The sequence below is a fragment of the Amphiura filiformis genome, unplaced genomic scaffold (assembly GCF_039555335.1).
Source record: "Amphiura filiformis unplaced genomic scaffold, Afil_fr2py scaffold_25, whole genome shotgun sequence".
Lineage (NCBI taxonomy): Eukaryota > Metazoa > Echinodermata > Ophiuroidea > Amphilepidida > Amphiuridae > Amphiura > Amphiura filiformis.
Genome location: NW_027305489.1, coordinates 826,245 through 844,775, shown reverse-complemented (window position 1 = coordinate 844,775; position 18,531 = coordinate 826,245). Strand labels below are relative to the sequence as shown.

The 18,531-nt window shown below is 35.8% G+C and overlaps 1 protein-coding gene across 1 annotated transcript in view; it reads left to right on the top strand.

Annotated features, from left to right (window-relative positions):
• The window catches only part of LOC140143635 (probable ATP-dependent DNA helicase HFM1), a 62,019-nt gene that overhangs the window by 6,509 nt on the left and 36,979 nt on the right, over nt 1–18,531 (top strand). Inside the window, 6 exon segments of the mRNA XM_072165450.1 lie at nt 1,024–1,086; nt 1,502–1,569; nt 4,217–4,349; nt 5,121–5,272; nt 6,674–6,754; nt 7,449–7,625. Coding sequence (XP_072021551.1) covers nt 1,024–1,086; nt 1,502–1,569; nt 4,217–4,349; nt 5,121–5,272; nt 6,674–6,754; nt 7,449–7,625 — 674 coding nt within the window.

The window sequence follows — 18,531 nt, the reverse complement described above, 5'->3', positions numbered from 1 at the left end:
TTGGGTTATTCCAGTTGAAATACACTCCTATGGATGACCTTGATCCCCTACACAAGGGGTATTGTGATTTGAAATTGAGTCACCCATTTAGGTAACTCCATTTGAAATTCACCCTCCTTGTGTGGAAGATTAAGGACATGTCTTCCATAGGAGGTGTATGGGTTTCAACTGGAATAGCCCATTTTTATCAACCTTTGGGGAAATGTTCTTAGTCATCCAGAAGTTGTAAAAAGAATTTTGGAAATAAATCTTATACTGGAAGTTATTGTTTTTGCAACTTTATGATGTTGCATCTGAAACCTCCAGACTTCATCAGGCAACTGAACCGTTGGACTGGTCACATGATAGATGTATTAAAAAGATTCTATTTATTAACCTTGATCAACAAAGAGTTAAATGCGCTTGTGATCTATATCCAATCAGACCAAAGACATTTCTTTCTTTTTTGCACTGTCATAGGTTTTAAAAGTGGGTGATGTGATTATAACATATATTTCTAGCAGCACCCAATCATTCCTATTCCAAGTTTTGAGTTAAATTGATCCATCAATTTGGGTTCTAAAACCAAATTCATGTGTATCACAGTGCCATAGAATGGAACATGGCTTCTGTCCAGGTGCTGATAACCAAACTACCATGTTTGTATTCATACACTCTAAAAGAAACATATTTCAGTCCTAAAATTTCACATGAGTTGTGAAAAAAAATGTAAGCATATTTTCTCATACCAAAACTTGCATTTTAATGGAGTAAAGTGGGAGATGGGGAGAGGTTGTCAATGGGGTATTCCAGTTGAAATCCATACACCCCCTATGGAAGCTATGGCCTTAATCTTCCACACAGGGAGTGTGAATTTCAAACTGGGTTACCGGTACTGGAATGGGCGACTCCATAGGGTGTGTATGGATTTCAACTGGAATAGCCCATTGGGTCACACACCTATAAAATGTCAAGTAATGTTTAGTTTTAAATTTGATTTGATTGTTAATGTTATGTAACTGTTTGTTGTATTGTTTCTTTTAGGTGTCATCACACCTGGTGGTTCAATGCACGGGACTCAAAAACTCAGATCCATAGATGAGATCCGTATCCTTTAATGTCATTGGCACTGACACTACTTTCACATTATTTTGCTAACATTATCCTGATTTAACTACAGTTCAATTTTCTGTACTGAATTGCTATCTAGTGCAACATGTGTCGGTAGTGAAGAAATGTACCTCAATTAACAGAGCATACTAAATATGGTTATTTCTTGACTATCGATCCATGTTTGGTCAGTCTATTCTCAAAATGAAAACAAAGGAAACATGTACAAAGTAATGGGAGTGTTGTTTGAAATGAGGTGATGTTTTATGTTGCCAAGGATTGTGGGAAGGGAAGGGTAGTATATCGTCTCTGACCGTTATGATTCTGTACAAGTGGCACATTGTATAATGCATTGTTTCTAATGTAAGTTGATCTGTATCAAACCATTATGTTCTTAACAATATAACCATAGCTGTGTCCTACAGAAGTGTTTTTCCTTTTCCATATTTCAACATTGTGCAATCTAAGATTCTGGATGATGTAAGTATAGATTTGTTATCATTATAATTTTTATGTATAATATGCATTATATATAGGAATGTGTGTATTTGAGTTCATTGCTATCAGCAGTAGATAGCGATGTTACCGTACTATAAATAGATGTTAATGTATGACATTGACTCCATTGCTATTCTTTAGTTTACCTCAAGTTTGGTAGTGGCATCAATGCCTTTCAAGTTTTCATGTTTGCGCTGCATGTGTGCCGACAAACCACCCTTGTATGTGTGCGAGTATGCTCTGCGCGATTAACTTTAAGTGAATTTAAGTGATTTGATATTGCAACAACATCACTCCAAATTTAATGTGAACCAATGTATATAAGCAAAAGCATTGTATCTTATTGACTACATTGCTGTCAGCAGTAGATAGCATTGTAATGTATGTCTTTGACTACAGTGCTAGTATAAGCAGTAGATAGCACTGACTACATTGCTATCAGCAGTAGATAGTATACAAATATATACTGCCATGAGAGGTTCTGGTTAAAACTATGGGCCCGAGGTGAGATCAATAGTATTAATTGATCTCAACGAGAGACCATAGTTTTAACCAGAACTTCGAGTAAAGGCAGTATATATTTGTTTTATTTACTTCATTAATATGTTCTTTGTTCATTGATTGGTTAAAAGAAAATTATTTGACGTTTTGACTCTCCAGCTTCTATCCTGAGTGAACAGCACGACCAATTTAAGCACAACTTATATTTTGCCCTTCAAATAGGCTAAAATCGGGCTAACCAATTACAGCAGCGCGAAATCACCCTATGGCAGTTTCGCGTGCGTGAACTGTTCCGTCGCATCAAATGCGCATACGCTTGAAGGCATGGTCAAAAGTACTATTTACGGCTTGGAGGTACTATTTACGGCTCATCCGGGACATTGAAAATACTATTTACGGCTTAGAGGTACTATTTACGGATAGGAGTACTGATGGTAGAACTATTTTTGGTCATGTGATCCACTTTTAACTAATCAATGAACAAGAATATATTAATGAAGTAAATAACATTCTATCTTGACTACATTGCTATCATCAGCAGTAGATAGTATAGTATTTCATTGACTACATTGCTAGCAGCAGTAGATAGCACTGTATTTCATTGACTACATTGCTATCAGCAGTAGATAACATTGTATCTTATCGACTATATTGCTATCATCAGCAGTAGATAGCATTGTATGTCATTGACTACATTAGTACATTGCTATCAGCAGTAGATATCATTTTATGCCATTGACTACATTGCTATCACTAGTAGATAGTATTTATGTCATTGGCTACAATGCTTTCAACAGTAGATAGCATTGTATCTTATTCACTTGCTATCAGCAGTAGATAGCATTGTATTTCATTGACTATATTGCTATTAGCAGCAGACAGCATTTTATGTCATTGACTACATTGCTATCACCAGTAGATAGTATTATGTCATTGGCTACAGTGCTTTCAACAGTAGATAGAATTGTATCTTATTGACTCGCTATCAGCAGTAGATAGCATTGTATTTCATTTACTACATTGCTATCAGCAGTAGACAGCATTAAATGCCTTTGACTACATTGCTATCAGAAATAGAAAGCATTGTATTTCATTGACTATATTGCTATCAGCAGCAGACAGCATTTTATGTCATTGACTACATTGCTATATAGCATTTATGTCATTGACTACATTGCTGTCAGCAGTAGATAGCACTGTATTTAATTGACTATTTTGCTATCAGCATTAGATATCATTGTATTTTATTGACTACATTGCTATCAGCAGTAGATAGCATTGTATTTCATTTGCTACATTTCTATCAGCAGTAGACAGCATTGTATCTTATGGACTACATTGCTATCAGCAATACATATCATTGTATTTCATTTACTACATTAGTATCAGCAGTAGACAGCATTGTATATTATTGACTACATTACTATCAGCAATAGTCTTATTGACTACATTGCTATCAGCAGTAAATAGCATTGTATTTCATTTACTACATTGCTATCAGCAGTAGATAGCATTGCATGCATTTGACTACATTGCTATCAGCAATAGAAAGCATTGTATCTTTTTGACTACATTGCTGTAAGCAGTAGATACCATGGTATTTCATTTACAACATTGGCTACATTGCTATCAGTAGCAGATAGCATGGTGTGTAATTGACTACATTGCTATCAACAGTAGATAGCATTGTATCTTATTGACTATGACTACATTTCTATCAGCAGTAGATAGTATATTAGTTCATTGACTACATTGCTATCAGCAGTAGATAGCATTTATGTCATTGACTACATTGCTATCAGCAGTAGAAAGCATTGTATTTCATTGACTACATTGGCTACATTGCTATCAGTAGTAGATAGCATTGTGTGTAATTGACGACATTGCCATCAACAGTAGATAGCATTGTATCTTATTGACTACATTGCTATAATCAGCAGTAGATAGCATTGTATGTCATTGACTGCATTGCTATCATCATTATATGGCATATTATAGTTCTAGCGTATCTGGTCTCAAATGTAAAACAAACTTGTATTTAGCATTTTTTCCATACCGCTACCACATTTGCAGCATAAGGTTAGTTAAGTATGTGTGTTTTTATTTGTGTTTATTTTTTTAACTGCAGGTATTATACAGTGACCGGCCTGTTGTTGTGTGTGCTCCAACTGGTGCAGGCAAAACAGTTGTGTTTGAGTTAGCCATCGTGAGGTTGTTGATAGCTTTGGGACAATCAGCATTCAACAGCAAAATTGTTTACAGTAAGTACTGGTCTTGTTTGTTTGTTTGTTTGTTTGTTTAGCTACAACCCCGGAAAAATGTGTTCGAACACCTACTCTTATTTCCATGTTCTTCTTACTGTAGTGCGCACGCTATACAACTCACTGGAAACCAAGAATTATAATAGTGTTGTCACAATTTTCATCTTACGCATACCTCCTCCCATTTCCCCAACAAACAATGTTGGGAGAAGATACGGTGAAGATGAGCATATTGGACATGCCAACATTGTACAGGGGTAGAAGGAGGACCATTTCCAATAAGGCCTTTAAAGTGTTCGAACAATTATTTCTAAGATTTAGGTTGGTTCATAAGAGACACATGCTTGAGTCTATGGAAATCCATGGTTTAGACCTATGCACAAAGCAAGTCAGATATCTGATAAAAAGCATGCTAGTCATTCATAGTTAAAAGAAGAAAAAAATAGAAGGAAATAGAAAGAAGCCACTTCCAAAAGTCAATAAGAAAAATTTGCTCTTTGCCTTTGAACCAAGAGATAAAAAAAATGTGATTCTGGGTCCTACCCAGCCACCATAGTATTTGTGACCTGTATGTACAAACCAAATGTGAGATGCCCCTTTGACAGAGGTGTGAAATGGGTAAGTGCAATAGAAGAAACAACCCCAGGGTAGAGAATTACCAGGGGAAGCTTTCTATTCGGGAGGATTAGTTAAGGATGTTATTGTTTTCAGGTTTTGTACAATAGGCCTGTTTTTGTATCACAAACATTTTTATTCATTTATTTATCTCAGTGGCACCTATCAAAGTGCTGTGCAGTCAACGCTGTCAAGAATGGAAAGAAAAGTTTGAACCATTAGGACTGAAATGTCAAGAGCTTACAGGAGACACTGATATTGATGACTACTTCTTGCTACAAACTGTCAACATTGTCTGTACTACACCTGTATGTATAATTAGCCATCAATATTTGTTTGTTTATTTATATTTTGTCGCTCCCAAGACATAGTGGCGTATCAGGCATTTTTGACAAAATGAGATAAGATCAGTTTCATAATCTATGTACATAAAGCTCTACATTCTGACAAACTTTCAAGACATGCATGTCATTATTTATAAAGTATTATCACTAATTAGGTTTGGTGTATCTCACTCAATGGAATTATTGTGTACAACATTCCCCTTGTTCTGGACGACATAGTGGCGTATCAGTGACATACGCCACTATGTCGCAAATATGTGACATACACCACTATTTTGGTATATCACGGCTGTGTGGCCTATATGGATATGAATTCAACTATTATTCGACATACTGGCATATCACGCGTCGTGTGTCAATTTTGAATGAAGAATAATTTTTCAAAAGTTTAATGACTAATTACAATTAATTGGTGAATGACAACAATGTATTTTATACATTAAATGTAACTTAAATATATATATTTTCATATCCATTCAAGAAAAAGGTACATTTTAATCGAGGCAATGTATGACAAACGGTTAAAAGTTGCAAAAACTTCAGATGCAATTATCTCAAAATGGCCATTTTCGTGATACGCCACTATGTCTTGCGGTCGACGATCTATAACATTCAGCCGAAGCCAGGCAAAAGAAACTAGTGCTCAGAGGCTACTAAATTAAAGGGATGCCAACTAAATATGATGAGACTGGCAGATGGGAAGAGGTCCAATTTTAGAAGCAGGAGGAAAACCGTAGTACCAGGAGAAAAATCTGCGAGGACGAGCATGGATCAGCAACCAAACTTACATGTGGCAATGCGGGGAATTGAGCCCAAGCCACAGTAGTGAGAAAGCCACTAACCTATCCTCCTACATGTTTGTGTTCTCAGTATTTCGTAAAATTCAAAAATATATAAATAAGAGGTTCACAATTAGTTATAAGTATATAGCATAACAGGGCTCTTACTAAGAGAAAAAAATATGTATAGCAGAGTTGCTATTCAAATCAGAATTTTCATTAGCATTAAAAAAAAAAAGTTTGTTTTCCATAGGCAGGAGTAAAATGTCATTACAATGACTAAAAATGGGACAAACATTTTGCTTTGTTTGCCCCCCCCCCCTCCACCCCCACACTAAACGGCGGACTACGCTGCTGATAACTTCAACATCATATATGCCAATACCTGTTGTTGATTTGTGAGTCTGAAGTCTCAATGTGTCATAAATGTGGAACAGGGCATGTGACATTAAAATTTTACACTTGTAACTTGATTTCAAACCCACTGGCCCAAATTGCCCTTCAAGATTTTGACTTAATTTACACACTAACACTTTTACTTTTTGTCTTCTTACACCAAACATTTTCTGATATTTTATTTCAACAGGAGAAGTGGGACAGCATGACAAGGAAGTGGAGAGACAACAAATCTTTGGTGCAGTTGGTCAGGTTATTCCTTATAGATGAGGTAACCAATGGGGTCTAGTGGTATCACTTGCCTGGGGAGAACACATGGGGCTTATCTCCTGTTCACACCCTGGGTTCCCTCCCAGTCAGAACCAACAATTTTTTTAAAAGTCAAACACATCGTATGTTTTTTAGATTTTGTCCCCCCAAGATTTCACCTTATCCTTCATGGCCCCTTCCTGTAGAAAAAACCCATGGTGCTGTCAATATAGTTAACTATTGTTTTATACAGGAAAAGAGTTTCGCACAATATTTTAAATTTCTAGCTTGACCGATAAATTCATGTATCATGCTCAATTCATCCAATTTTATATCAAACTTGGTATGGTGATAGGATATGGTAGCCGGATGTGCATAGTTTTTGTATCATGTTATTTGCATATTTATGAATATTAATGACCTTATTTGCATATGTTTTCAAAAATGCCATTATTACACTCTGAAGCTTACTTGCAATTTTCCCCAATGAACTTCTAACTATTGGTAGGGTGATAGATTATGATCACCTCTTGTGTTGTATAGTTTGTGTCATGCTATTTGCATATTTATTAATTACCTCAATTGTATATCATTTGTATTTACAAACCTTTTACAAGTTGTCTGGGGGCCACCTTAATTATAAACCACGTAATTCTATCTTTTTCTTTTTTTGCAATCTCTAACAGTTATTGCTCACCTTTTGCTCCTGTATATAGGTACATTCATTAAATGATGAGTGTAGAGGAGCCACAGTAGAGGCAGTAGTAAGCAGGATGAAGACAGTGCAAGCTGCTGTAGACAGAGAGAAGACCACCGTGTGTGATGTCACCAATCCAACCAATTCTATTCTCAGATTCATGGCAGTGTCTGCAACTATACCTAATATTGAAGATGTAAGTTGTGCTGTACCTATACCATTTTTCACCCTGAAGTGGCAATAATGTCAATGCTTTGAAGCAGATGTTTCATAATCGCATATATGCAGGGGTTTTATTAGCGTGTGCATGTGTACACAAGCCCTTTGAGCAAATGGTACTGATTTGAGGCTGCGCTCAATGAAATGCATGCTGACATCACTGCCACATCAGGGTGAAAAATGATATAGAGGGTTCTTCTTTCTTTTCATTAATTGGGTATCCATACTCCCCTTATGGAAGACATGACCTTATCCATACTCCCCTTATGGAAGACATGACATGACCTTAATCTCCTACTCAGGAAGTGTGAATTTCAAATGAGATTACATGAAAAGGTGATTCCATTTGAAATATACTCCTCCTCTGTAGGAGATTATGGCCATGTCTTCCATCGGGGGTGTATGGATATCAACTTGAATAGCCAATTGTAATCACTGAATACTCAGTGGTAACGCCAGAATTTTTTTTTCGGGGGGCATTGGGCTATTCCAGATAAAGTATGCACACCCCCCATAGAGGATATGGAAACTTGATGCTCTAAAAATCTGGAAATCCTCACACTAAGAGCAAAAAAAGTCTGGAAATCCAGATAGCAAGTGTGTTCAAGGTGGTTGAGGAAAAAGATTTTGATCAGGAAAAAAACTGGATTTCCATTGGCCATCCCAAAAAAAATTCTGGAATTCCAGCAGTGAGGAGCAAAAAAGTCTGGAAATCCAGTTAACAATATTGTGTTCAAGGGGGTTGAGGAATAAGATTTTGATCGAAAAAAAAACTGGATTTCCATTAGTCATCCCCAAAAATTTCTGGAAATCCAGGAGTGAGGAGCAAAAAATCTGGAATTCGGATTTCTTTTGGAATGTGACAAAAACTTTTAAAAGTGTTGCAAAATGCAAAAAAAAAAATTAAAATTCCAATTAGCCATAGAGGAACCTGTAATTCCAATAGGGCATAGCTGAAAAACTGTTAAAAACAGTCCTGATTTCAGTTTGCGTATGAATGTGTATCCGATCGTCTATAAAGTGACCCAAAAATAAAACAAATTAACGAAACAGCCACCAAAATATATGAATTTCCTGGATTTTTAAGCAATTTTGGACTAAAATTTAGCTTCGTATCAAAAAATGTTCCAAGTTTTTTTTTATTAGCCTATAAAAATTGAGCCAATATTCCCAATTTTGAGCAAAGTCTGAAATGCCTCCCCTTTTGTAAATGAAAACAAGTTCACTTGTTGTGAGCAGAGAGAAGATCTCTGGTAGGAGTGATGAGTTGCAAGACCTATTGGGGTTCACTGACCTTTTAGGGCCTACATTTAACAAGTTCAACAAAAGTCAATACTATTACGTAATTGTTCATGGTACATGGCACACACACACACACACACAAAGGGAAAATCAATATTGTATTTCTTGGTCATAAACCTTGCCTCCTGCAGTAGCCCTGTTTATGTTTCCTATCATCTGTTTTAAAATTTACTGGTGCGCTTTTAGAATATTTTAGGATAGCTGAGAGAACTTTCTTAATTCTGTGTATTAAAAAAATACAAATCTACCTATCCTGGCTTGGGGTTTTAATAACAGGCTTGATTTCCGGAGTTGATTGGTTTTCAATGATGGATACAAATTTTAAGTCAAGCATCAGTTTTTGCTATTTAGTTAGGTTTTATAAAATGTTACTGAAAAATAATAATAATAGTATTAAAGGCTACTGAAAAAACCCTTCTATACTGGGCCCAACAGTGACAGCTCGTGACCCTGAATTTGTGTTTTTGAGAATTTTTTTAAACATTTATTTTGCTTAAAGGATGATTTCGTGATCCTAGCATCCTCTGTTTATGACATTTTTTCAGTGGATATCCACGTACATAGCTTATTCCCAAAATGTCAGTTGATTCCGATTTTGCGTTTGCGAGATACGCATGATGCATTACAATGCTCCATAAGATCAGTGTTGATTTCGTTCTGGTATACCAGAACGAAATTCAAATTTGACGATATGTTTGCTAAAAACGAATTAATCAGCAATTTTTGGTACATAAAAAATATGTAGCCAGAGGTTTCCAGTTTTGAAAAAAGTGGGGGATGTGGCTTCAGATTTTAAGGATATTTTAGGGTAATTTTAGCCTCCCCCAGGTATCTACAAAGCTCCTCCCCCTAAAAAAAAGCACACAAAACAAACCACCCGACCCTACTTGAACTTTCATCCGCCCGTGGAGTGGTTTTTTCGTCGCCTAAAATACTTTTAGATTAATAAATAACATGACACAAAAAACTGAAATTTTGATAATAATAGTTTTTTTCTGATCATTTTAATGTAAATTTTGACCAAGTATCAGCAAATTCATATAGCGATGAAATACAAAGATTACACATAACTATATAACATTTGAAAGAGGGACTCTAAAATTTAATATACATTTAAAAATCCAAAAGCAAAAATCAAGAAGTGCATATTAAAATTAATTTATATTAAATGAAAAATCCGGACATTGATTTTGGTTTTTTTTTACATGTTTTGTATCTGTACAATGCCACATTACAAACCAAATGTCAGACGAATCCGTCTCTTTGATAGCATTTAAAAAAGGGACTATGAATCCAATATCATATTAAAATTCTCATCAATATTAACTGTATACTAGCTAAAAGTAAAACTACTGTTCTTTGAATGGTACAAAATGCAGATGTTCAATCGAAATATAGACCTGTCCGAATTTTTAGGTTGGTAAGGGAGTGTTCATAAATACTTTGGTGGGGGTTGGAAAATATTGGGGAGGGATCCCCAAAAAAAGGGTCCTAAAAAGGGGATCAATAAAAAAATCAGTCCTTAATAGGGGGGTCAAAAATATTTGAGGTAAAATTCGGGGTAAAATGTATGAGAAGGCATGTACATTCCAAAAATTTTTGCGCTCCACGCGCATGAATGTTAAGTATTCAATTTTGTAATTCCAAACTACAAATCAACAAAATGTGCGCACTTTACAATTTGTGTGTAACACTATGACTCCAATGAGTAATAACTTAGTAATTTTTAGTTAATGATCTGGGGTGGGGGATAAATATCCCCAATATTTTGTTAGGGGCAATGATCCATACAATCATCCCCCCAATGTTGACGCCTGTATATGGGTTTCTAACCAAAATTAACCTCATATTTGGTTATTTTAAAATAAAAGTGCCAATTTTTTTAAGCGCTTCGTGCAAATTAATTCCAGTTTTGTACTATATTTTACCAGTTTAGCTTCAATATGGGAAATTTTTTTTCTTTCTTTTTGCGCATTATCACCATAAACTTATTTTGTCAGCAAAAGGTGCTGGATTCACTGGACTTCAAGAATTTTTCACCAACCCATATGTCAAAAAAAGAAATCTATGCCACTGTTATAATGATGTATATTTTGGCTTCTTTTTAGGACATGAAGGGGGGATCAAAAAAATTTAGACCATAAAAGGGGGGATAAAAAAATCCACCCTTTTTAGGGGGATCAAAAAAATTTGACGTCCGAGGTTCCAACTTTTCCAACCCCTACCAAAGTATTTATGAACCCTCCCTAATGTATATGAAACAAATAAATATCCACATCATTACCATTTGTTTCCCAATTTCAAAACAAGTTATGTTTTAGAAAAGGAAAACAAAACATGTATACAAGAACAAAATAAATCACAATTTAGACCAAAAACTATGTTTTTGACCAAAATCACGTTCATGATCTTATCATTTTACCCGGCTGACATTTCTGAAAAGTGGCGTGGGCTGAGATACTCATACTTGAGTTGAAAAATGCATTTTTTGTGATTCAGTTATTTTGTGTATTACTGAAACCCAACAATATGATGGGTTGGGGAAATGGTGATTTTTGCTGACAAGGTTGCTGAATTAAGATTAATTACGGGATATTTTGATGCTGTTACTTGTGAAAAATATTATGGAGCCTGACACATATACACAAAATAATATTTATATAATTATTGATTAAGTTTCAGCTTGTATGGATTTTGGCGATTTTGTCCTAAAAACTTCAGAATTCTGCACACATGACTACAGAAAAAAAAATCCACAAAACTTTTCAGTTCAGTTTACTATTTGATGCATATTAACCCAATAACATTTAAATTTTGTTGTGAAAAAAAATTACCTGGACTGTTGATCTTGTGCCATGTCGGCCATGTTTTTTGGCAAATTCTAAAAGCATGATTTCAGTGCCTCGATTTGAAAAAAAAAAATTGATATGTTATTGACCTATAAAGTGCCATTTCATAAAAAAAAACTTTGACACTTTCACAATATGCATATGTATGAAAAGGAAAATATATACTTGTGTCAATAAAAATAACAATTCAAAAAAAGTCATACATTAAAATACGTAAAAGATTTTTGCAACAAAATTTCACAGAAAATCCTAATGTCTACTGCAGTGGGGCTCATATGGATCACTAAATGTATACATTATGACAAACACTCATTGGCTTTGGAAGATTTTTAACATGGGGGTGGGACTGACAATTTAAAAAATATTTTATGGGGCATTCTGGGGGTGCCCGAGTGGGGTTCTCTCCCCCCCCCCCCTTGGAGTCAGAAAATTTTGCAAAATATAGGTCACAAACACCCATTTTCACTCTATTTTGTCACAATTTTAAATTTCACCTAGGATTATTTGGGGGGGCTGAAAGGTATTCAGAGACCCCCAGCCCCTGGTTCCTAAGCCTATGACACTGCTTTTATAAAAACTTGGTAAATAACAAAGCCATTTGGAGCAATTTGGAACTAGTAATTCAAGACTGGAGGTTTCATATATGTGGCATGTATACAGGCGTTGAAACTTTAAAAAGTAACAGTCCCCAAAGAATTTATATAAGCTTTTTGACAGTCCCCAATCAGGGAATTCCCTTTTAACAAAGGAGCACCTGCGTAGTATCAAGGTAAGCACCATCGGCGTGACATGAAACCACTCCAAAAAACTTTAAAAAGTAACAGTCCCAAAGAATTTATATAATAAACTTTTTGACAGTCCCCAATCAGTGAATTCCCTTTTAACAAAGGAGCACCTGCGTAGTACCAAGGTAAGCACCATCGGCGTGACATGATCGGACTCGTTCTACTTGCTGTGGCTTCGTGTATTTATCATGTAGCCTGTATATAATATATTTATTTCATTCCAATACAGGTATATTTAATATAAAAACGACATTTGAGGCTTTAGGTATTTTAGTCTCCGCTCAAACCAAAGTAAGAAAGTTTGAATTCTTAAGTACATCCATTGACAATAGGCTACAACAAATCAACAATATTCGAGTTGAAAGGTAGAAAAAAAACAGATCTAGGCCTCAAGAAAGAAAGAACAGGATTAAATAAAGAATAATTAAGGACATAAAGATAGAACTTTGCTCTAATGAATTTTTAGTAAAAACTGAAGCAAGAAGCTGAGTTTCACAATCCAATTCTTTCATGTTCAAAATGTGTGCTGCCGACAGAGTATGCTTCCCTTTGCGTGGTTCAGTTCATGGACCTAAAACTCGGTTTAACAAAATATTGCTATGGATTGAGAAAGCAACATGATTACCTCGTTCCTTCATGTAAGGCCTAAAAAAATTGTTTGATTGACAAAAAAAAAAAAAAAAATAGGTTAGGTCGGTGGCAAATAAAAAAAAAATTACATACATTTAAAGCTGTAAATTGCGTAAATTGGAACTTTTTAAACATTTTTTTTTAATTTCAATTTTTTTTAAATATAAGAAAAAAAAAGTCTAGCGTCGGGACTATTTGTAAGGTCGGTCGGGTTACACCAATCAAACAATTTTTTAGGCCTAAGTAACTATTACAAAATGGGGCCGTAAAATAAACATCGACATAAAATTAATCTTAATGTGACAAAATTATTTTAATAAATTGTGACCAGTTTTCCTAAATGAATATGGTTTAATATAAGTTATCAGAACAATGGGAAACAGTCATGGCAATTTGAAGCAGAAAAGACCTTAGAAAATAACATGGAATTTCCGACTTTTTTGGTGGTCAACTGATAAAATTCCAACTTTTATTTTATTTTATTTTTATTTGTGTAATTTTAGAAACCCTCTATGGAGTTCCAGATTTTTTGGTAGTCAACTGAAAAATTCCAACTTTTGTATTTTATTTTATCTTTATTTGTGTAATTTTAGAAACCCTCTATACCCTCTATGGAATTCCAGACTTTTTTGGTAGTCAATTTAACAATTCCATCTTTTTTTTACTGGTGTAATTTTAGAAACCCTCTATACCCATCCATGTAATTCCAGACTTTTATTGCTATTCCAACTTTTTATTTGGGCATTTTTAAAAACCCACTATATACCTCTGTTGAATTCCAGATTTTTTTGGTTAGTCAATTGAAAAATGTTTCTTCCTCAAGTATGTTTTGGAACTCCAGACATTTTAGAATACATTTTATTGGCCCTCTAGGGGTGCATGTTTTATCTGGAATAGCCCCCCCCCCCAGCTTGCCAAAAAAAATATCAGCCCCAATCGCGGGTCATATCATCAAAAAGTCACTTAATTATTTCCTTAGCTATTAGTTTCAGTGGGATACTATACCTACTGAAGATCGCGTGCACCAATGTTGAAAAGTCGTCCCTTTCCCCCTTATGGAATGTTCAGGAAAATGTGGAAACTGACAATTCAATGAAAATCTCCAAATTTCGTCTAATTGGGCTGCTATTGAATCGCGGGTTTAGCAAACCCCTTTGAACCAAACGATAAAATCCAGTAGGCCTACAACTCTTTTCTAAAACTTTTCTTGGCATAGGGTCTACGATGAATGAACATAGGCCTATCGATTTACCCACGAAATCTGGGCTATAAATAATGATAGACTTTTTTTAAACATGTTTAGCCAGTGGCTCGGGATGGAACCGGAAGAATTTTGGTAGGCCCAAGCTGAGACGAATTCGTCTCAGCCCTCAAGTAGCCTACCATAGAGCCCAAATAGGCCCTAATTTAAGGTAAATTAATTTTAGGGTAAATTTCACAATTTAAGGTAAAATATATAATTCGTAAAATTCATCATATAGTACATGCCGATTTCAAAACCTTGGTGCCCCTCCGCACCCACCACCTTCAAGCGTTTCGTGCCTTGGCCAGCTGCTAGTAATCCAAAGTACATAAAAGTATTTTGAAAATTAAATGAGTCAAAGAATCCTATATTGGTAACATCAGATTCAGTTTTTGAAAAAAAGCCATTTCGGAGTGAACTCTAAGAAAATTGATAATTTAGTACTGAAAAAGGTATTGTGTAAAAATCTGAATTTCATGACGTCAAAGGTCAAAGCTGGAAGTCCTATCCGGGGGGTGCTATGGGTCTCGTTTTTAAGGAGATCAATTGCTCCAGAGCTCCTACAGCTCTCCTTAAAGGGACCATTGAAAGAAAATATGATTTGGTATCAAAATAAAGCCCATAAAATATAGAATCAATATCTAAAACAATTGAAAAACTAACTATTTTTGAAATAAAATACAATGAAAACAACGTACTCGATTTACCCCCTTCCGGCGCTACATCGCTAGCGTCATTTATCAAAAGTAGAAAATTGGGCGCTTTCCTGATGACGTCATTGTGGTTACGCGTTTTGTATGCGTTGACATTTTTAACGGGATAATTTGACAACAGCGATCGCGATTGCAATAATCATGGTAATACAACCACTTATAATTATTTAAAGGTCAAGTAAAAACAAAGTTCCAGTTGATTGTCCACATGTTATCAAAAAGAGGAAGTGGAGGGCCTTTTTATTTATCATTTATTAGTTATTTTTTACAATGCAAATGGATCATTTAGGCCTATGTATTATTCCCGGACATTATTACTAGTTGTGTAATTTGTAGAGGAGGATGATAGGATCGAGGCTCTTGTTATTTGATGGTTCTCTGAGAGGATGATTAAAACAAAGCCTCTAAATTGAAATGCTTATTGGACAGAAGCAAATCTAAACTATTGACAATATTATTAACTTTTGAAACATTTAAAAAAAGAAGTTTTCCCTTATAATAAAGAAAATAGCATTAAACATTTCAGACTAACTCAGTGGCAATGCCATGCGAAAAGGAAGCGGGCGGGGACGATCAATTGTGTTTTTTTTATCATCATCAAGCATATGCAGCTTCCTATTTTGCTTATTCATAAATTCAACCCCCCGGTCAACATGACCATGATTCCGATGACTCTATGTAGGCCCTACATATATAAAACCATAAAACTAATTATGAGTATGCCTATAGGCCTATAATATAGTGATATATATAACATATAGCCTTCAAAAAGCCATATGGTACAAACATCAAATGGGAAATGTTAGGCCTATAGGCCTACACTTATTTTAATCCATGGATGGTTAGGACCGTGGTAGGCCTAGGCTATGCTGAAATTGATGTCAGTCATTTCTAAAACGAAATATCCAGCCAGGGCGCTGTATTTTACAAGATTTACCCAATCAACATAAACTTTGTAACTGTAGGCCTACCTTTGATAAAAGGCTCGGACACTTTCAAGTATCAGTGGGAGTTGGGATTGGATTAGGCCTATAAGCATTTTCATAACGTAAACTAAAGGCTGACAGTAAATATTGTTCATATGATTGTTTGGAGTGGCCTTTATATGTTCCTCTCGTGGTTCTTTATCTTCAAATTTGTTTCTCATTTTTCATAGGCTTTTAAAAATAAATAAAAATAAATTTCGGCTTGTATATAATAACGCCTTTTCCCAGATCTCGGAGGGTTCAAAGCGCTGTAATTTCGCTGCCATGGTACTTATCCCAATCAGATCGCATCATCTATGCTGGATGCTGCCGAACCTGTCGCAAATCTAGCCGCACTTAATTGGATTGTAACATCCACCAATTATCTTTTCAGCTCCCCAAATTTCATTGGGTGAAGGAAGTTTTGATAACCAAACAACTAATCACCGATTTTTGAGAAGCAGGAGGAAACTGGAAATCCCGAAGAAAGCCTGCGGGATCGAGATAAACCAAGTTCACATGAATCTTTAGGCCGCACGCCAGTGGCTTGAAGTTGAACCCGGGACCTCAGTAGTGGTGCAAGGCGAGGAAACAATCCGCCAACTCGCTCTCCCGAGCCTGACTTTTGCTTTGAACCTGGTCCCATAAGTGTGTCTCTACACGGAGCGACCGTTTAGAAACAAGCAACACACTTTAATCACTCGCAATTCAGCTTCCAAACTTCGGAGTCAGGATCGGCTTGCGTTTTAGGCCTGGCGGTTAAGGCCGTATAAAATTAATGTTCTGGTTCTCGTCCCCACCCTCCTCAATTTCTGGGAAATTTTTTTTTTAGATTTTTCAGATTATTTTAGACTTTGGAATGATTTATGAATTTTTCATACATAGGCCTATAAATAAGTTTATTAGAGAACAAGGACCACTCCCAAGTCTTTTTGTGGTAGGGCCTACTCTAGGGGGTTTATCCCTCAGAATCTCACATTTGAAAAAAAAAGTGCGCCATCGTTTCCTCGAGCAATGTTGAAAAAGACCGAAAACTGCAGACAATGCTGATTTTACACTGAAAAAAAAACACCTCCCTCCCTCATCAATTCATGAACCAAAATATTAATTTTATACGGCCTAACCTAGGGAGGTAGGCTAATTAGGCCTAAAGAAATTAAGTCGCATGTCATGGGCTAACCCGAAACATCATTGCCTTCTCTTTCCTATCCTCACCAGATATTTCAGAGGAAATATAAGTAAAGAGTTGCTATATCAGAATGCCTCAGTCAAAACAAATGATAGGCCTACTCTCTTGCAAACGCCGAGCAGCTAGCACTGACAGTTTTGACTTTATCAATATGAAGGCCTAGGCCTAACTTACTTATGTTTCCCGTTGTTGGCCAATTTTGTTGGCCTAGCTAGAATTTATATATAGGCCTATCATTGAAGTTATTGTAGCTTTGTAATTTATATTATAATATCCTTTTAACATGTTTAATATACATGTTAGGCCTAAAAGGCACATAAAAGTTCATTGCTGTAAACACGTTCATGCGTTGGTTTAGGACCAAGTCAGTATGCAGTGTTGCCATGCAGCGGAAAAGATAACCACTTTGACGTCACAGGGGTTGCCACGTGTCTCTGCACATATGAATTGGGCGGAACGACGCGACATTGGGCGCTTTGTCTTTATTTGCTGATTTGGGGGTAAAATAAAGGAAAATTGCGTTTATCATTTTAGAAATGGATTCTATATGTTATTAGCTTTATTTTGATACCAAATATGTTTTTCTTTCAATGGTCCCTTTAACAGCATCACAGGAGTGTGATTTGTAGAGCCCCTTAGAAATAAAGATCTGCTTAATATTACTGGAAAAGCATGTTGTACAGTAGGGGAAAAAACTGGAATTCTAGTCCATAATTATGTAAAAAAACCCGGATTTCCGATATCCTCTATGGGTCCCACATTTGTTTATTGTGTGTTGACTTAAAATAAGCTGGAAATCCTGGTTCAGTAGGGGAAAAAACTGGAATTCCTGTCCATAATTTTGTAAAAAAAACCTGGAAATCCGATATCCTCTATGGGTCCCACGGTTGGTAAATTGTGTAATGACTTAAAATTACCTGGAAATCCAGTGTACAGTAGGGAAAAAAACTGGAATTCCAGTCCATAATCATGTAAAAAAAACCTGGAAATCCGAGTTCCTCTATGGGGGGTGGGCATGATTTATCTGGAATAGCCCATTGAGGGGGCAAAGTGAATTTCAGGGGGCAAAAGCACCAAATTCTGCGCAAAATTACAGCAAAATATGGAAATGTTCGTAATTTTGGGTGTTTTTTAGTTCTGACTGGAGGGCATTTGCCCTCATGCCCCCCCCCATGGTGCCGCCACTGTGCATACTGATGAATAGCAG